At 44.3% G+C, this 21,133-nt stretch overlaps 1 protein-coding gene across 8 annotated transcripts in view; it reads right to left on the bottom strand.

Annotated features, from left to right (window-relative positions):
* Window positions 1–912: 912 nt before the first annotated feature.
* The window catches only part of SNAP47 (synaptosome associated protein 47), a 28,867-nt gene continuing 8,646 nt past the window's right edge, over window positions 913–21,133 (bottom strand). For 7 of the 8 annotated variants that reach the window (XM_013182402.3, XM_066991351.1, XM_066991348.1 and 4 more), the window contains 3 exons: window positions 17,269–17,753; window positions 13,646–13,776; window positions 913–3,532 (listed from right to left, as the gene is read on the bottom strand). In XM_013182402.3, the coding sequence (XP_013037856.3) occupies window positions 3,386–3,532; window positions 13,646–13,776; window positions 17,269–17,753 (763 nt within the window). In that variant the 3' untranslated portion in view covers window positions 913–3,385. Of the gene's footprint in view, window positions 3,533–5,709; window positions 10,443–13,645; window positions 13,777–17,268; window positions 17,754–21,133 lie in introns of those variants that run through there. The other variant, XM_048062268.2, reaches the window with a different exon arrangement.

Below are 21,133 nucleotides of genomic sequence, written 5' to 3'. Positions count from 1 at the left end.
GAGCGCTGTGCTTGTTACCGGCGTTTCAGCGATCCCCCAGGGCACATCCAAACTCCCATGCAGAAATACATTTAAGATCTGGGTATTTCAGGCCCATTCATCACTGCCACAGACACCAGATTAAAACCTGACCCTAGGATACAGAATGATCTAGTTCTGTTCTGCATGAGCTGAAAAGCCTTTCCAGGTAATACCTTTAAGATTAGACTCTCCCCTTGTATTGCTTTTATATTATGTCTCTTAATGACAGAGCCCCCACTTTTCACGTTATAGTAAAAGACATCAAAGACCTTATAAATTGTTCATGTAAAAGGCATAAATTATCTTAAAAGTATGTTTTGAAGCCTCATGTAGGTAATAGTTGCCTCAATGAGGAACTGAGGACAACAATCTTGTTTTGCATGTTACCTGCTGCATCTTCCCCACGTAGTGCTGGTCCAGATCTGCGACGTTATTTGGAAAACATCACTTGGGTTTGAAACTCAGGATTTTCTAAGCACTTTTGGCTATAACAGAAACAAAATCACTGTAGTAAGAGAAGTTTTGACTGGAGTAAAACCTCTATATTTGCATACCTTGAAGCTGTTCACATTGTGACATACCCAAGCAGTTCCCAGCCCACTAAGAGCTGGAGCAGCTCCTGGGCACCAGTCCCCAGGACAGAGCACCAACCACCACGTGCATCGTGCCTATGTTCACCCAATTCATTGTCTGCTGATGGCTGATAAATACATTGATAATATTCCCCCAGTTAATATTTTGCTTTTTATTTTGCTTTTTAATAAAAAGAAAACATCCTATCCTAAAATACAATCCTGTGTGAAGTTTTACAGAGTTCTGTTCCGTGGTATGAGAACAGAGCGGACAGAGCATTTGTCATCACTTCTCAGCCAAATGAATGCAAGAGAGAAGATCACTATTACAAGGTATTTAATAAGAAACTACAGAATGGAAGTCCTCCAGGCATGTGAAATTCAGCTAGGCAGTACAGCTCTAGAATGGGGCGCTTCTTACAAACCACGTTACAACTTTGTTTTAGCACGGACACAGACTAACACAAACTACAGGTACTGAATCAGATGCAACAGCTAGAGTTAGAAACTACAACAATAAAAACATGGCACAAAGAATGCTACACTCAACGATGTGCAATTAGTATTTACTTTTGGCAGTCCTGATCTGGACTAATTCAGTGTAGAGCTCCATTCCCAGTCAGCACCAGGTTCAGTTAACACATATTTTGTGAAAAGCATGTTTGTAACTTCATGATATAGTTATGTAAACATACGCTCCTTTCACAGTAAAACAACAGTGATTTGGGTATCAGAAACAAACAAGGAAGAGAACCCCAGACAGTATTTTATTTCACAGTACATAGTGTATGTGTATATATTCACCATATTCAGCAAATATGTAAAGTGCATGCCAGTAACAACTTGGACTGAAAATGGAGGACTTGCAGTGCAGAAGTACAATTTCCTCAAGTACTAACAAACTAATTTGAAGTAATACAAAGCAAGGTAGAGTAAGGTCTTGAAAACAACACATTCTGTGATCTACCATATATTTCTTTAAAAGGTAGGCTGAGTTACTCTTAAATAGGAAAATTTCACATCAGCTATCAGTGAACAGAAAGTTCAAAGCTTCACGAGTTAAAAATACTGCACCAACAAGGTTGTGGGTTGTATTTGAAAGCAATACAAGATTTTTTTTTAATACAAAACCGTTAAAAAAAAAGATTACAACAGCTACTTTGAACAAAATAGCTGGTCAACAGTAAGACTTGATGAAATGTGCGGTGAACAGCAAGTCTGCCTTTTGGACTAGATGACCCTAGAGGTCTTTTCCGAGCTAAATGATTCTATGATTCTATGGTATGGATTACCTAGAATCCCTCCTACCTTGTGTCTGCTAAGTTAGGAGGGGAAAAGGTCTCCACTGTCCTGTAGTCTCAATGGAGCTAACTGTAAACAAAACCTGTTAGAGAACAATTGGCAATATTCCTTTTGATTTTAAATATACAGGGCTACAAGAAGTCTTGAAATGTTTCATCACCAGTTAGTGCAAAGAAATAATAACCACAAGACAGGCAGATGTCCTACAACTGCAAAATGACACAAATGTCTACAGCTCCAGCCACAGGCCCCTAAACCTATGAACCTGAAGTAGATGCACAAAAACCAGATGATGCTCCCCACAACACATGAAGTTCCCATGTAGAGAGTCAAACATCTGGGAGATCCCTGGAAAATGAAGGTACTGAGAAGCAAAGGTACAAGAGACCTTCCACCAGCCCAGCTCCCACCAGGTAGTTTGGCACCACGCTAAACAAACACCGTGTTCATGAGGACAACGCATCCGTCAGGCTACTGCCAAAAATATAAAACCACGGTGTGCAAGTGAGAGGTGCACACAGTGCACTCACTCCAAGAGATGTACCGAATAAATTCATCCATGAAGAAAATTACTTCCTTCACTCCAGAATCAATTCTTTCCCTAACTGTGTGGGGAAGGGAACAGGGGAAGAATAAAAACAAATAAAAAGGTGCAGATGATCATCAAAGATCAGGAATCCCTTTTTGGGGACGCTTATTTTTTATAAGTGACTTCAGTTCGCAAAACATTTATCCAATGAAGGAAAAAAAATGAGAACTGTACCTTAAGATGACGTCTTTACCAATACATGGACATTAACTAAACTTTGTCTGCTGATTTCCCAGGACACGGCACAACAGACAGCTGTGGCCACTAAGCCTTCACTATTCTTATAAAATTTCTGGGTACACTAAAAACTTGATCAAAACCTATTAAAACTACTTTTTCAGTGAACACAAGGTTTTATCACCATCATTTACTCACCTCAGCATTAACTTGCAAAAAAAAAAAAAAAGCCTCAATGACTTGCAGTTGGACATCTGGCCCTTAGTTTAGCTATTAACTATTTTCAAGAAAGACCTTGAGAGAGAATTAATAGAATTAATAGGCTGTAATCACCTAAAGTAGTCTCATATGCAGTTCATTTCACTTCTTTGTTGCATTAAAAAAAAATAATTAAAAAGCAACAACATAAAAAAAACAGCATAAAAGTTCATTTTGATGAAATCGCATCCCCTCGTATTTACAGATTTTCTGTAGTAAAGAACCCACTATCATTGTATCACCGCGATTAAAAGGCTTGGCCTTTTTAATCCTAGAGCAGCCATCAAACATCATCCGAGTCTGGAAACATTTTCAGAACTATCAGAAACTCGACATCAACAGGATTGTATTCCAGACAATATTGCAAACAGCTCCCACACAAAGTCTGTAAAGAAACAGTCTTTAAAAACACAATTCCCTGCTCCCCTCTTCCTCGTGGTACCGTCCCCGCCGGCTCCTGGGGGCGCTACGTTAGTTTCTTCATCCTGCGGTTCTGCTTGTCGATATTCAGCGTCGCACGGTCCACAGAGGTAGTGATGGAATCGAGAGCTTCATCCTGTCTCTCCAGCTCTGCTTCTGTCTCCAAGGCGAGGCTCTTCAGCTTCTGCAGTATCTGTTGGGAGAAAAGGCCGAGAGCTTTGAGCGAACGACCAGCCAGTTCTTTGAGAAGTGTAATAGACAAAGGGCGATCGGTTATTTCATAGCTCTAAAGGACAAAATAATTTGAAGTCATGCCCTGAAGCATTCTGGAGGCATCCCAGATAAAAAGACAGAGATCTTGTTCTGTTAAGCTGGAGTGCGATGTGTAACAATGCACTGAAGACCAGAAGACTCAAACCTGAAAAGATTTTTTTTTTATGGCAAAATCAGAAGCAAAAATCAGCGTAAAGGTCAGCTTTCTGGCTGTTCTGTTACTATCTCCGTGGCAGGTTTGCATCTAAAGCCAGAGCTTGTCCTGAGATGCTGCACACTGGAGTGGCATGGCGTGGACACAGCTGTTGCAATGCCAGAAATGAATCACACAGCGAAAGGTGTAGCAAGATTAGGCAGAAATCAGGTAAAACGACGTGAAAATTTGCTTAACTACATGGAAGTAGTAAAGTAGTACTACTACCACAACAGTACATAAGGGAAAAAGTGAGACTTAGGCAACCAAGCAAGTCATTTTCAAGGTACGAGCGCGTGGTCCTGTATGAATGGATGTCAAGGGGGACAAATTAGCTCTGGCTGTACCCAAAATCATAGAACAGTTTGGGTTGGAAGGGACCTTTGAAGTCCAACCTCCCACCAGCCCAGGCTGCCCCCAGCCCCATCCAGCCTGGCCTTGGGCACTGCCAGGGATGGGGCACACACTGCTCCTCAGGGCAGCCAGGGCCTCACCACTCTTATAGTAAAGAATTTCTTCCTTATATCTAATCTAAATCTACCCTCTTTTAGTTTAAAGCTGTTACCTCTTTTCCTATCACTGCATGTCCCTGTAAAAAGTCCCCCTCCAGCTTCCAGGTATTGGAAGGCCTCTATAAAGTCTCCCCAACGTCTTCTCCAGGCTCAACCCCAGCTCCCTCAGCCCTTCTCTCCAAAAGAGGTGCTCCAGCCTCTGAGCATCCTCTTGGTCTCCTCTGGACCCACTCCCACAGGTCCCTTTCCTTCTTGTGCGGGGGGCCCCAAGCCGGATGCAGCACCCCACCTGGGGTCTCACAAGGGCCGAACAGAAGGGAATCACCACTCCCAGCCTGCTAGCTGCACTTCTTTTGATGAAGCCCAGGATACGATTGGCTTTCTGGGCTGCAAATGTGCTCTGCAAGCTCACAGCCAATCTTTCATCCACCAGCACTCCCAAGTCCCTCTCCGCAGGGCTGCTCCCAGTCCATTCATCCCCCTACGTTCTGATGTTTGGGATCGCCCTGACCCAGGTGCATCCATCCATCCAAATCCTTATCCACTGAACGGTCAAACAAAGACCATGGTCAAGACAAAGATGTTTCAGACCATGTCAAAGGCCTCACAGAAGTCCAGGTAGATGGTATCAGTTGCTTTTCCCTTGTCTGCTGATGTAGTCACTCCATCACAGAATTGGTCAGGCAGGATTTGCCCTCGGTGACGCCGTGCTGGCTGTCTCCAGTCACCTCCTTGTCTTCCATATGCTTTAATACTGCTCCCAGGAGGGTCTTTTCCATGGTCTTCCCAGGCACAGAGGTGAGGCTCACCAGTCTGTAGTTCCCCAGGTGCTCCTTTCTACCTTTTTTAAAACTGAGAGTGATGTTTCCCTTTTCCCAGTCACCGAGGACTTCACCTGACTGCCAGGACTTTTCAAATAGGATGGAGAGAGGCTTGGCAATTACATGAGGGAGCTCCCTCGGGACCCTGGGATGCACGGCATCAGGCCCCACAGACTTATGTACGTTCAAAAAAGAGACTGACAAACACCAGACGCACCTGCTACAACTCTGCTGCAGCATTATACAACAACCAGTTTACACTACACTTAGCAAATTACTACACTTAGCAAATTACTATTCATATGTGGGACTGTATGTAGACACCCAGAGTTACTCCCTAACTGCTAGCAGGCCTTGGTCTGAACACGGCAGAAGCCTCCAAAGTGAAAGGAGAGAGCCAAGCTGATGCATTCTTAAGGGCAGAAGACATCCGTAGCCACCCTACACTGACTTATTGGACCTACTCAACTTTAATTCTCATCAGTTCGCACAACTGATTCCAACAGCAGAGATACAAACAACACAAAATAATTCATCTTAATTTCTTACCCTGTAACATTGGCTCCTTTTAGCAGCAATCTAAGGCACGAGTTATATTGCTGCCTTTTCTTCCCTCTTGTGGCTACTCCCTTAACAATCCTGGTAGCACGAACTGAGAGCACCTGCTAGGCAGGCAAGCCTCTGCTGCCTTCCTTCAGATGTATCAGGGGGAGATTTGGAAAGCAGAGCTACATCACATCATACCAGCTGGAAATGCAGCCTCGCAGTTCCTTCAGATCATAAAGGGGCTGTCTCTGCTGTCACTGCTGGCCTACACGATCTGCTTCCTTTAGCATCCACCGGGTGGACCCCCCTGCCTGGTCAACGTGAGCAGTTCATCCCATCAATTGCAGTAATAATCTCAATTATTACTTAATTATCAACAAATTCTCCCAGCACCAGCAGTCTACAACATCAGCTGCTGTGGTACTTAAGCATCTATGTAACAACACTTAAGATACCAGAACTACAGGCTGTGGAGTTCACAGAAATCTGGGGCTTTTGCTAAAATACGGCAAAGAAATTGTCCTCCACACACCCGTTTATTTATTTATTTTTTGCATAACAAGTGACAAACTGTTTTCTTGGTTTTCATAGAATCATAGAACATTTTTTCCTTCTACAATATAGATCAGCCCCCCAGAAAGCTGCTACGGAACAGCAGCAGCCCCATTTCCACGCGTGGGGCTGAATTCCACTGCAACCCCACCACTTGCAGCTAGGTCAGAGAAAAGCAGCGAGGAGCATTGTATCTAACCAGAACGGCAGGGGAATTTTATGCAGACAGAATTCTTTGACTGGAGCTGGACGTCAGCCACAGTAGTGAGATTTATCTCGTAAAATATCTCTCGGCTCCTTCCATAAATCACAAGTGGCCAGAAATACGGCTGTGTGAATAACTGCTTTTGCAATTTGGCTGCCAAAGCAGAAACACAAAGCAAACCATGGATCAAGCCTAATCTACCTATTTCTGTTCTTACCAAAACTACAAGTGAAGAAAACACTGTTTCTGTCCCAAATGAAACACTTCGGGTTCTTTCGCTGTAACGGTGAAACTTGTTGCTGAAGTGTTACTTGTCACTGAATTCCCCCAACTGGAGGTAACAGATGCGTGTGGGATACACACCAAAAAGAAAAACGACGTGATCAGATCCATCCTGTGTGCGAGCCAGGAAACGGGGCTGAGATAAGGTCCTGCCTCTCCTGAGGAAGTACGTTTACTGCTTGGAATTGGGAAGAGCTCTAAGTCCTTCCCTCAAGCTGCTTCTGCAAGCATATATATATAAATACATAAAGTGCTACATGGAATGAATCCTACCAAGCAACACGGCCAGCAGCCTTGCTTTCACAGTGTCACAGTATAACTGAGAACGGAAGAGCTCTGAGGTCCTCTTGGTCCGCTTCCCTGACTTAGAGCAGAGCCAGCTCCGATGCCCAGCCCACAGAAAGGAGTACAGGTTGCAATCTCCACTCCAAAAAAAAATTTTACATCACTGTGCTGCTTTAAAAAAGGAGAGATTTTGCTCCTTCAGCATACCCCGCAATATTTGCAGTGGAAGGTTCAGCTGTCCCAAGCAACGTCCTCACCCACACCACCTTATTTTGCGAAACCTGTTGAGCGCAGAAGATAAGCGGGGTTACGTGCTGTGCGTGTAACTTCCTCCGAGACCCCTACGCAGCAAGGGGAGGCTGCCGCAACAGGGTGCAGGAAGGGACACTGCCCCTTCCCACCTCTCCAAGAGGCACTCCATTCATTTCTAAGTCAACGTTGTGCCAAAAATGGCCCAGGTTTGCCATGAAAAACAGTTTCTTTTTAGTTGCAAACCAGATTTCATAGGCTTCGCGTTCCTTAGAGCAGACTTCGCATTGAAAATACAGAAAAAGACACAATTGTTGAGAACAGAAAAGGGAACAGGTAAGGTGCTTTTCCAGCAGCGCCCACAGAGCTTGCTGGGAAGAGTTACTGGAATCTGAAACACAGCCAAAGCTGGTCACTGTTCCTGCAAGGCAAAATGATGGCAAGATGTCCAGTTATCACTGCTCCAGTCCTGCCAGCTGCTCAGAGCCGCAGCACCTTCCATGCCAGCCTGCACTTTGGACCGTGAACCAAGACACAAAAACTCCGTGTGAAGCCCTTTATCTGTTACACAGAGCTAAAGAGCAGGCACGAGCCCATCAAAGATGCATTTCAAAGGCACATTTTGTCACGCACTGGTCAACCTCACGTTGGGACAGCCTGGGATTTATGCCACCAGATTATAATTTGGAAAGTCTGACTTCGTGCCCTGGCTATGCCCAAGATTTTCTGAGCCACTTCAGGCAAGTTCCTGAATATTCCCCAGCTTCTTCCCATTTAAAGCTCTGCACTTGTGTTCCTTGTCTCTTCAGGATGTTAAAAAATAAGGCTGCAAAACAGAAATGTGTCTTGTGTCAAACGTTCAACCACAGCAGATTTAGGCTTGCTGGGACAATGAGGAAGTTCCCCCTCCTTTGGCTGAAGTAGGATCTGAGGTGCCCAGCTCAGCTGGAAACAAGTGCTGTGCAGACACAGCTGGAACGACAGCAGAGGACCTCAAGTCCCATGAACCTCCTCAGTACTTAACCCTATTACTTTACCAGCTCACCAGATCACCTGAAGACCTAGACCCAAAGCATCAGGCACAGACTGACAATGAGATCGTACCCCAGAGGTCTTACAATGGAGACCTGACCTTGGTTTGGGTCCTGAGATGTCATCATAATAATGTAATTTTTAATCTAAAGCTTGTGAAATATGATCTAGCACTTCCACATATTGAGTATCCAGTGGTAAAAATAAAATATGGAAAGTGTCAGAGTGCAGAAAATACTGCCAGTTGTACTTTGAACTCCCTGAAATCCTCAATTAATTTGCTTCACTTTGCCTGTGCAACAGAGGTGAGGTCTGAACGCTAGAGCAGAGCACATGTAACCAGAAAGGGCTCGTGGATGCAGCCCCCCAGGCCAAATTCACCTGTAATTAGGAAACAACGAACTGTCCTTTGCAGTATTCTGAACTGTGGTGCAAACAGGCTCTGATGGTGACGATTTAATGCCATGCTCCACCCCGGGTGCTGAACATATTTCAGGAGAGCAAGAAGAGGTACAAACCTAGGAAATCCCAACTCACAGTCCCAGGATAAACTCAAACCCACATTAGGGAATGAGTGATCAGCACCGAAACAACAAAAGGGGCTGTCCGCATCTGCTGCTGCTGTGTCTGTAGACAGGCTGTGGGCCAGCAGGGAGCAGCACCACCTTACACCACCACAGCATAAGCCTCTAGAGGAGATTTGGTAAAGTTAATGTCACAAGCGTAACTTACTTTAACAAAAATGTAAGGATTTGTACTGCTTTAACACTCTGTTTGGGTAGCTTCTGACTGCTGCCATCAGTGCTTGCCTGTAGCTCTGCAAAGCTTACACATTTTTTTCTGCCTGGTCGAGGGCTGCATTTGGTGCGTGAATAACCAAGCTCTGCACCTGCCACAGCACAAGTGCTTCTGACTGCTCTAGGAAAGGGGGCTCTCTTGTAGCACAAACCTGAGAGCAGCAAATGCTGGAATAGGCAAGCCTGCCAGGATAAGGGGTCTCTTCTCTCTGAAGGGCACAATGGTAGATATTTTACAGTACTAGCTCTTAGAGAAGCATGGAAGGGTCACTACTTCCTCATTTATGCTTCCTCACCTGCTTTTCCCATTATTTCTTCTTGATCCATAATTTTAAACAGAATAGTTTTCTTCCAAATCTGATTTTTATCTACTTTCTCTATTAGCAGCAAGCACTGATGGTGGCACTAGCACACCACCAGCCTTGTCTGGAAAAAAAAATGCCCAAAAGCAGCTGTGACAAAAACAGTTTCCCAGGCTTTATTACCACCATTTATTTTGCTATCACGAAATATTTAAGTTACACACAAGCAAATACAAAGCATGAGCTGTGAGGACCTCGGTTCTCTCCCCAGATTGTGCCTTCAGAAAACAAAATCCAGGGCACGATCATTACACATGTCTGTTAAGATCAGCCGCCTGGTGCTTGCTATTGGCCGTGGAACAAGGCCATGCTATGAGCAAATTTGGTATTTAGCACTTGGAGCAAACGGTTCCTCAACAAAACGCTTTTTCTCTGACCTAACGGTTGTGATTTCCTGAGATGATGGCACGATAAAAGGGTAAATAAACACTGAAGAGGCTCCGAATGTAGCAAGAGATGGAAATGGAACCTTCTAGACCTGAGGAGACATCAAGGAAGCACCGGGATGTGTTTTTCCCCCAGATGTTCTGGAATTAACGACTTTAACGCTATCTCTGTCCTCATGGCATGTGTGATGTGCAGACACAGTAAATATCAGGGCAACAGCTCTTTGGCAGGAACCCGTGAGGAAATTAGAAAGCACTGGTTTGGCAAAACAATTTCAAATCTAGCGAGCAGAACTACTCCCCCTCCTCGACCACAGCCCTTAAGCTAATATTATCCCATCCCCTCCCACACCCAGTGCCATTATGTCAGCCGCAGCGAGGCGGTAGGCAGAGGCTCAGCCAGAGACCACAGGAACTCCATAGGCTTCTTCCTCCACCTCTATAGCACAGCTAGAAATGGAGTTTGTGGCAGCGTGAGCTCTGCTTTTAACAGAAACACCCCCTTCACCGTGTCCTGGCGATGTCTTTTACTCAGGCAGGAAGTCACAACTGCAGGCTGTTCAGAGCTTCCAGCTTTAACTGAAGGAATTTGGTGTCATTCACAATTCCTGTTGCAAAACAACTATTATTATCATCACAGCAAGTACTTTTCTTTTAAAGGAGAGAAGAGAGAAGTCAACAGTTAATCTGCTCATCACAAACTCCTCTCCTCCAGCTTACAAGTTCTACTTGTCTTATAAGAAGCAATGAGGGGAACAGAGAAGAGCTTTGGGGGTTTTGTGATTTTGTTTTGGTTGTTGGGTGGGTTTTGTTTTTCTTTTTTTTTTTTAAGCAAATGTTCACATTACTGACAATTGGGGAATAAAAGGTCATAAACTCTCCTCGAGAAACAAAACTGCTCAGAAAAGCACCGTTTGCAGTCAAACACAAGGACTTCCAGCAGCCTTAGTTCATTCACAAGGAGTGATGCCACAAAGTGTCATGGTTTTCAGTGCATGTTAATGCTTTGCATTTATAATATTTCCCCCATTTGATCTCTAAATGCTTTCCATAAGTGATTAACCATCATCCTGCTCATACTCAGTAGAGGAACGGAGCTGGAAGCAGCTGCAACAAAGACAAGCCCCTGCTGCAGGCTCAGATGACCATGCATCCTATTCATTGATGAGCCACATTTTTTTGGGGGGAGAAAAAGGGTCTAAGCAGCACGCTACACCTCAGCAAGGAGCACCCTATAACCTAAGTCACAACTGACTTTGTAGGGCCACGCAGCTGGAAACAAGCCAAAGCTCCCATTTCCATGCCCTGCTTTCCTGATGGACTTCACCTGCTTCCAGCTACAACTAGACTTGGCATGGCAAATATAATCTTCGATAAAGCCTCGATATAAACTTAGATAACCATTAAATGTCTTGCTCGGATGTAGTTTCAGGACCTCTGTCTCCCTGATTGCAGGAGGTTCAACAGAAAGGCTTTGTGATATTTATTTATCATGATGCTGCCCCAGACCCTCACTAGGAGACATCCCCAGCCTTCACACCTTTCAAATCCACATTTACCAGCGGGCACCCAGCCCTTCGATCCTGTGTCTCTTCTCTTCTACATCCTTCAACTTCTCTTCTAAGCCTCCCCACAGAGTTATTTGACTCTGCTTTGAGCTCCAGAGCACTGAGAAAAAGCAGCGTTCGGAGAACTCCTGGGAACAGCTAGGGAGAAACGCCAGGCTGTGCCAGTTGAGAGGCTTCGCTCCCCGTTCACATCACTTGTTGGAGGATGCTGAGCTCCCCTGTCCTACGTTTCCTCTGATTCTCTACTCACAGCCAACCGCTTTGATAATATCAAGAACTGACCACGGCTGTTTGCTGTTCAGCTGTTCCGAACTGGCTCCGGGGAAGCAATTCCTAGAAAGCCTTTTTTTGTTGTTATTATTATAAGATACAACAAACTGTGGCTCTTCAAGGGTATCACGCTACCAATAACCCTTAATGCAGTATTCAGCTTTTTTGGGTCTGGCTGCAAATCAAGATTTATAGTGGTGAAAAGCTGACATTTAAGCGAGGAACAACTAGCCTTTCTGAATACCTAATAGCTGTGCAAAGCAACGTATGCACGAATAACAGATTGCTGATATTTCTACAACTATGATTAAAAAATACTCTCCCTCAAGATCCTCCAAAAGGTCAACGCTGCTTCAGAAAGTGCTGATTTTTTTGATAAAATGACAGATCTTGGTGATAAGCTCTTTAACTGCTCTCCCTTCTCATCTTTTAAAGTGTTAAAAGCCCATTCTGATTTTGAAAAGGTGCAAATTAGATATTTCACTCAAAAGACCTTGCTTCCTTAACCAAAATATAACCAAATTTCAGTCTAAAAGGGTACATTTATATGGTGATTTCTAGTAAGGAAAAGAAACAGCAGTTTAATACATATTAGTGCATGTACTTTAAAATTATTAATGACTGCAATGATGATTAAAAAGGTCTGATTCTCAGGGAACAGGTGCTCAGTAATTACTGGAAAAAAATCAGGCCAACTCATAGGCTGTCAATTTGGCATTCAGACCCTCTCCCCACCCTTCCCAACCCAGAATTTTACCCCAAATCATTAACTGGTTTAAAAAATTCTTGGCTTGGTGTGGTATAAATAAATACCAGAATTGTCTCTTGGGCTCTAGTTAATCCTGAAGTGTTTTGTTTCAAGTAACACTGGCCATCTAACACTGCTTCTAGTCCACTATCCAGCACTGAGAATTTCTGCAGAAATCCCGTTTTTCTTAAGTTAAACCCTCACTTACCCAGCTATATTTTGGGTTACTGTTCGTAAATATACTTTTCGTGCAAGGAGTTTTATTTTTGAGTCACTTAATTCACTGCTATGTGCTTGTGACTCTCAAATGCACTCAGCTGACAACGTGCTGTAGTCTAATTCCCAACTACAACATAAAAGAAGGGGTCTGGAAAGCTGCAGGCTTGGCTAAGAGGCAACAGACTTCGCAAAAACTTCACGTGATGCTATGATCAAACTACAGATGGAACATAAACGAGAATTAGATGTTAAGGAAAAAAATAATCAGGAATAAAGTTTAACCTTCAACCAATTCTGATGTGTCTATGATCACAAGTAAACCTGCTGTAACCAAAAACCTACCAACACCACGTTCCTTTGCTTTTACAGTTCATGTTTCAAATCAAGCATGTCCTACAAAGAGGAATTCCACACAAAACAGGTTCTGAACATCAGTTAACGAAAGAAATTCCTTCAAGAGCCACTTAGAGGCACGATATCAGACTGGATTACTTTAAAACAGATTCTAGCAGAAGCTCCAACCTATTTCCCCTTCTCTACCCTGCTGGGCTGCACACTTGTTTCTTAACTACACGTTCTCTCTGGGCATTTATAAAACACTGCTCAGGCTTGTGGGTGTTTCTGAAACAGAACTGCTGTTTCTTACTAAAAGGAGTAAAATAGCATAGGAGAAACACAGAAAAAGATAAAAAATGATCTAATTGTTAAGCTTCTTACTCTCCAGATAAAGCAGGTTAAATGTAAGGATTTCCCTTGGATTACAGCCCTATCATCTAATATATTTTGCTGATAATCCCCAATTTGTCCAAAATAGTTAAAAACGAATGGAAAGTTATCAGTGTGTTTTAACCAAATGCTTGATGGACGTTTTTTCTTTTAATTTTAGCAAGAGATGTGTGTTTGTTTTTCAAGGACAACGACTACATTTCTGATGAAGTAAGAACACGCACGTCAGCAAGGACAAGGAGGGAGAGAAACAACTCTTATGGAAGTTCTCAGCTTATACCTGTTTAAGCTCTTTCGCCTCTTCCTGGGAAACCTTCTCTTGTTTCTGCAGCTGAACCTGGTCGTTGTCCGTCCCTTCTCTGCCTCCCGCCGGCGAGCTGGGCTGCACCACTCCTCCCAGGAGTCCCGTGGCTGCAAGAGAAATTCCCGTGGTCAAAGACTGCCATCTCCTGTAGCAGCGGGGAGGAGTGCTGGGATCCAGCAGGCTGACCTGTGCTTTGCTCCACAGCAGTTTGCTAGAGGACAAACGCTCGCAGAAAAAGCCAGGTTCAACCTCAAAACTCTTCTAGAAAAGGGTTTGAGCCGTTCTGTACGGTGCCAAACTGGAGGTGACCACACTGCTGAGAAACTCTTAAAGGCAGCACCTGGGGAACGGGCTCATGGGGGGCTGTGGGCACGCATCTGCACAGACAGCGAGCAGCAAGGTCCTCCGAACCAGATAAACAAGGAATCTCCCCCTGATACTGCTTCTTCCCTTTAATCTTTTTTAATTGAAGACCTTAAAAGTGATGTATCACAGACAGAGCCCAAGAATCTAGTCGGTGAACCGTGGAAACAGAAGGGTGACGCTGACACTACCCCAGCCGAGCGCAATCCCTGGCGTACATAACATGTCCCCTGCTCTTTATTTAAAGCAGCAGCTCTTATTGCAGTGTCTGATACTACCTTGCTGCGAGGCAAGGTTGTTATTTCTGCTGCAGCTGGGTCCTAAAAACCCGAGACACGCATCTCAGCTCCTAGAGGCGCTGCAAACCTCCCCGAAGCGCTCCCACTTAAAGGGAAGGAAGGAGGCAAACACTACCACTGCCGCCTGCCAGCAGCCAGGGCAGGACACCAATGGCAGCTCCTGGGGACAGAAAAGCAGCTCTTGGGGACAGAAAAGCACATCAGAGGCCAGAGCTCATCGCCACGTCGAAGGGCTGGTGCCCAGCTGGCTGGCAGCGAACACCCATCCACTCGGGGCAGCGCTGCTTGTCCGTGAAAACGGAGACAAAGCTGAACCCAGAGCAGCAAACCTGAAATCCCTCTTAAGTAGTTACTGAGAACTGGTAATCCCCGGAATTATTCGGTTATCAGGCTGAGAGTCGCTGGACTCAGACACCATCAGGGTTTAAGACAAGCAAGGCATTCACTGTACCAGTGCTACAGTGAAGGGCTGAGAAACAGGCACCGAAAACTGCTGCTTATGGTCAATTCCTGCCGTGGTATCCCTCCAAAGGGGGAAGTGGGGAGAGGGTGACAGACCTCCCCGTGGCAGCGAACAGCCAGACAAGATTCTTCATGTTTCTTATCAGCCAAGTGTCACCGCACACTAATTGTTTCATTAAAGCCAAGAAATCCATCCGTTTCATCCCCATTCATCTCCCCGAGGACAAGAACAGGAGGGGGACGTAACAAAAGCACACAGAAAGAACGGGGCAGGGGATCTGGCATTTCTCAGCAATTTTCTAGCGAAAAAGAAAATTAAGTAAGAGGCAGAAACATTTAAGAAGCAATTCTGTTTAGCTTTGTTACGCCCAGTTGAACTGCAGGACCCGCTGCCTCCACGGGAAGATGAGAAACGACGAAACCCCTGAACAAAGTGCAGGGAAAAATCTGCAGCCTTGGAAGGGATAAAAAGCTGCGAATACCAGTCTCCAGCTATAGGATTAAGACAGCACTGCCCGAGATCGTTATACTGCTAACACACTGTAGGATTTCTTTGCACGTTTTAATCTAGGGTAGCTGTTATCAGCCGTTATTGGCTCGGAAAGTGCTGGACTTAATCCAGCACAGAAGAGCCTCTGTTACAAAACGAACCTTGCTGCCCTGTCTTCGGCATTTAAACACTCCACGCAGCTTGGTCCAAAAATAAAGAAAGTCAGAAAAGACATGCAAAGCAGCTAAAAATAGTTTGAGATAACCTAGTGCGTATTAAACACTTTGCAAATTCCCCTTCTATGTGAAATCAAGCCCGAACTCTTAGGAATGACAGAGTTTTGTTGCACTTTTTTTTTTTATATAAATGTGCAATACACACAACTTGAAGGCAGGACTTGTATAAACAGCCAGGATCCAGATGAGACTCTGACAGTCGTGGAAACGTCCACGTCTCTGTGCTGCTGAGAGCAGAGAAGGCTTTGAGCCAGTTTGGTGAGCCAGAGGTAGCTCTGCTGCGAGGACGCATCTGAGAGGCTCTGAATCAACAGGAGCTATCTGACAACGCACATTTTGTGTGTGCACAGAGGCATGCCTACATAAGACACGGCCTTTTCTCCCCCGAAGCTTTTAGCAAAAAGAAAAGTTAGTAAAAAAAAAAAATATCAGTATTTCCACCATGTGAGCAGCCACGGAAAAAAAGAAAAAGCAGAGGGTAAAAGCCAGTCCTCGACTGCCATCTTGCGACAGCAGGCGGGCAGCGGCAGTCTCCAGGGGAGGAACAAACAAGGGTTTTGGTGGAGCTGCAGAAGTCAGGATTTCCATAGCCTCCAGTTTTCTTTCCTGACATTTCCAAATTAAACAGTCCAAATGCAGGTGGGGGTAGGAGAGCAATATCCTTGAGTCACTGACTCAGATGCAAACAGAGCAGAGCAGCGGGGAAATTAAGCACAGTAGGGCTGTATAACCAATTATTTTATGTAACCAGCCCTAAGACCATCAGGAACTGAACGCCAATTTGCTGGAATAACTCCGTGCTTAAGAAACCAGCAGGTTGTTTTTCCTCTAAGTTGTTGTGCTGACATTTTAGTGCCAGATGCCCAAAGACTGACTTCCTTCAAAATTAACAAGCTTTTCCAAGCTATGGCCCTTGAAACTCGACGAGAAGAGAACATTATCCTCCCTCCTGAAATCCAGTTTCAGCTTTGTGCATGCAATTAGCTTCATCTATTGTTTTACTGTATCATTTTTCTACTCTTTTTTAACATACTGGGAAGAAATCCATCCACTGATTTCCTCTTTGGTCACTGACAATTAGGGAGAAAAAGGATTCAGGCACGTTAACAGAAATAAATTCCTAATAGACAGCTCTCCAAGTGAATGCAGGTTTGGATTACAAAAATGAACAAAAACCACAGCCCTGCCCAGAATTTTAGAAGCATTAGTAGCTGCAAGGATTTTCATTCTTATTGTTGTGAAGGGCTTTCGGTCCCTGTGTTGTTTTTCAAAACCACTAAACTATGCATTCACCTCATCTGATATCTAAAAATCTCCTAAATCCAAACACCTGAAGGTCTTGAATAAAAATTCCATTTTTTATTAAGTGAAAATTAACCTGATGTTTATCTCACGTGTTATTTAAAAACTTTCTGAACTTCACGTTTGTTTGAAACTTTCTACACTTAACTGAACAATGGGTTTTATATAAGAGATGCTTCCAACTAAAAACTACCAAGGGAAAAATAGCAGTGAAGGAGGACTCAGAAGTGTGCAGTCAGATAAGAGTAAATTCCTGACGGCCCTTCCCACAGCGTGGTACAGTTCTATACTGGTGACCACTGGAAAAAGAAGGTCACAGGGTAAAACACAGTCCAGGAGAGGACTCTCCTTACAAACACTGTATCCTACTCCAAGCTCAAAACCCACTTGGAGACTTTGGGGAATGGCATTCCTGTTTATGGATAGCTCGTTTTGTCTGTCACATACCTGCTTGCCAAATGGAGGTGCCCAAATCTACCTGAGGAGACTTCCTGGCACCGACAAATCCTAGGGCGTCTTCTAAAAACTGTATCTTCTTGCTGAACTGCATCTCCAAGACGGGGATTGCTTCTGGCATCTTTGCTGACAGGAGCCTGTACGAGGTGTCAGGCTTGCCAATAAACCTCTGACGGACGCTGATTTCATACGGCGTGTGAACTTTGATATCGTCCACGTCCTTTGACTCAAACCGGTGAATGACCTGAGAATTGCAGTCACTGATTTCCAGGCCAGAAGCGAAGAGCGTGAGTTTTCCTGGCTTGACATTTGAGTCTGTTCTGTGGGTGATAATAACTGGAATTCTAATTATGATTCCTTCCTGGTTCTTTGAATCGGAAACTGTGGCAGTTTCCTTTGGCTTGGCTTCCAATGGTGCTTTCCAGAGCTTGCTGCTAAATGGCCACCAAGAAGGAGACTCGAGCTCCGTCAACAACCTAGCGGAGAGAAGTTTAGAAGTTAGAAGGGAGGGAACCCATCAGAAGGTTGTGCTGCCCCACCAGCTCAGAGCAAGTTACCACAGATTAAGCATTTAATAGTGATTCCAGCCCTCCGCTGCTTCTCAATCCTTTACACAGCTCACCAGGATCCAGCCATTTTAAAAACCAGCTTTCCTTCGTTTGCTAACTCGTTGGAAAGCAGTCCCAAAATCTCACCTTTTGGATGCGAGCAATCTGACGTCTCAGTGGGTTTATTCATGCCAATTTACCACCCTTTGTTCTTCAGCTACCATTGCCTTGTGGCTCAGCATTTCTGTACTTGAGCATCGCTACTGCTGCCTTTCTCTGCTCCTCCCTAGCTCAGCCCCATAGGCTGAGGCCACCTCTTGCTTTGCCCTCGTTCCCATTGCTGTTAAAACATGATGAGTGCAAGGTTCATGCTGACATGCCCAGCAGAGGCTGCCCAGAGTCTGCCTCCCCACCAGGGCTGGCTCAACAGCTGCAGGCAAGAAGGACAACGCATGTGGTTTGCATACAGCTAGAAACAAGAGTCAAGGAGCTGCTGGACACAACCCTTCTGTTGTATTTTCTATCCTCAGAGCCTGTTCCCCCTTTTTGGGGTCCTCTCCCCAGGACCAACATCACAGATCTCACCGGGCGTGAGCCTCACACGTACTCTTTCCACTGAAAACGAAAGGTGGTGGATTTGCTTTGATTTCCCACGTGCTGTGCTGCCTGCTTGTCAGCATCCCCCTCCACATCTGGGCAAATGTTAGAGTCAGCATCTACAACACTCACCTCCTGCCCCTCACCTTCTAACGACGCCAACTGTGTGTAACAATGCACTGAATGAAACACTGCCACCTTACTGATGTTACAGAAGATTATTTACCAACATAAAGCCTAGAAAAGCCAGCCTTATCAAACTGAAATACAAAGTATTTTTGCTTCCCTACTGTCTTGGAGAGCCAGCTGTATTTAATTTGCTTTAAGTTCACTCTAGAAAGGTACTGCCTGATAAAATATGCGTCGCAGCAGGGCTGCTCTCAAGATACTTTTCGTAATGATTTATTTTCCAGGAGAGAATCAGAGCAGTTCTGCAGAAGACTCTGCAATTTTAAAATCCTGTTTAATTTGGCTGTAAACACAGTCTAATCTGAAAAAGGAAGCTCTAACCGAACACTTCGTTTACGAGTCATCAAAGCTACGCACCGGCTTCAGAACAGACCTACTTAAAGAAAGCCATCTGCTGGGAAAAGCAGAAAAAGTCACACTGGGAGTAAACCACTGAATTCACAGACAACGGAGGCAGAATGAATTGTTCCAAGAGCACACTCCCAGCTACAGCCGGACCTCAGATATTTAGGAGACAGCACACGAGATGAGTAATGGGTCTGGGAGCCTCTGCTGCCCTCTGACACTGCCGTGACACTCCTTTAAAAGAAAAAAAAAAAAAAGACAACCCAAACGAGACATAACCAAGTTCTACAATAACAGATTCTGAATGGACAATAGTATCACAGATTTAGGGCTGAAACCTGAAATTATAAGGTTCAACTTAAGTTCAGCATAGAGAAGAACTGCAAAAAAACTCAAAGCTATGCTAGCACACAGCATCTTCCAAATTAAGAGCCACGCTTCAACTCACCTGTTGTACATAAACAGCAACAACTGACCTGGTATCACTCCCACAAAGTGGGTTTTCTGTCCTCCTGGCATACAAAAGCATTACAACAAGGCACTTCAGGGCAACGACAGCTTATGCCCATGACTTAACATGTGAAAAGTCATTAAATCCCTAACACAGTATGCGTTCACTTCATCACGAAAAGCATGTGCCTTCACTTACTGAAAAGCAGCTGCAGTGTGACAAACCTAAAGCTCTGTTTACACTGTGGTAGCTTATTCCTGATAGGTTTTTAGCCTTCATTTTTAAACACTTTCTCCCTTCACCCTCCCCTCTTTCCCAAGGGGCTGACATCCTGGCTGTGCAACGTCTGATTTACAGTCAAGATTTTTCGGTTGTGCAGCCCTAACAAAAGCTCCAGCCAAGTTCTCTGCCCTTCCACGGAGGAGTCACCCCTCTGTATCAACAAACTATACCATCAGTCCTCATATACAAATGCAAGTTTGCAACCAGAGCACCTTGTCCTTGAATAGTAATATATCTAAAAGGAGCCAGTAAATCTGATTTTTTGTTTATTTTTGGGTTTTGAACATCTGCTAGCATGTCAGACTCAGCCCTGCTTATCTGCACACGGTTCCACTGAAAGCAGCTGTATATACCCAGGCATACACAAGAACAAATTTAATAATCTAAAAAAAGCCCACACGTACAGGCAAGATAAAGTTAATCAAAAACTTTTAAACATATGAAAACAGATAGAGGAGCCTGGTTCTTTTTAGAAGAGACACCACCACCACACTGCTGTCGCTCACGACCTTGGATTAACACACCGAAGTCCGGTCCCTTTGCTCACCAGTCTGCCTGCACAAGATCTGCTGCACACGCCAAATGGTCCTGAATTATATTTTCCCTGTAGTTATTTCTCAGCAAGTTTCTAAAGTAAGCAAGAATTGGAGACACAAGAGACATCAGCGTATTTACCTATGTTAATAGCCTGAATTAACCTACATGTAACAACGAAGTGGGCTTTGTCAGTGCTCCTCTCCATCTTCTACGTCGTTAGGAAAAAAACTCCGTACACAAACTGTGTTAGAAACAAGAGCTAGAACTCCCTAAAAAGCAGACGGCAAGCAAAACAGTTTGCCTAGTGGCTGTGTTTCAGCCTGTGAGCAAACTGGCTAAGCTCTGCACGCTACAGATAAAATAGAATCTCAGCTAGCATTTGGTCAAGGTCTTTATTTTTTCATTTTTAAATCAAAGCATCTAGCTCTTCAGATCCGTAAGGTCAGATAATACCTCTCAGTGCATCCTAACCCCAAACAAAACCCTCTTCCAAAAACAATGAGCAGGTATTTATTTTCCTGGTCTTTGTTTATTGCTGCAGAACTTTAAAAGCTACTGCTGAAGCTTTCTGTTATCTTGGCTTTTCATCAAAGGGCACGGAGAACATCACCACAATCACTGTGAAATCCACTTTCTTTTAGACATGATAGCCTTCTAAAAACAGATGCTTCTTCCAAGAACAACTAGTTTGAGCTTTATTGCGTTTGTTTCTTTCTGCAGGTGTCAGAGCTTCCACTCGTAGCTACCTATCTTCACATGTAACACTACTACTCTTAACCTGGCTGTTTTGGACTGCTATTGAATCCAATTTGCAACATACAGAATAAAAAGGAGAGTAAATCACTTTGAAAAGGAATCACTAAAGTCAAAATAATACTCTGATTGAGATGCCAACTACTTACTGTCC

Source organism: Anser cygnoides, chromosome 2, assembly GCF_040182565.1.
Source record: "Anser cygnoides isolate HZ-2024a breed goose chromosome 2, Taihu_goose_T2T_genome, whole genome shotgun sequence".
Taxonomy (NCBI): domain Eukaryota; kingdom Metazoa; phylum Chordata; class Aves; order Anseriformes; family Anatidae; genus Anser; species Anser cygnoides.
The sequence above is the reverse complement of the archived record's forward strand: the minus strand, read 5'-3'. Positions and strand labels throughout refer to the sequence as shown.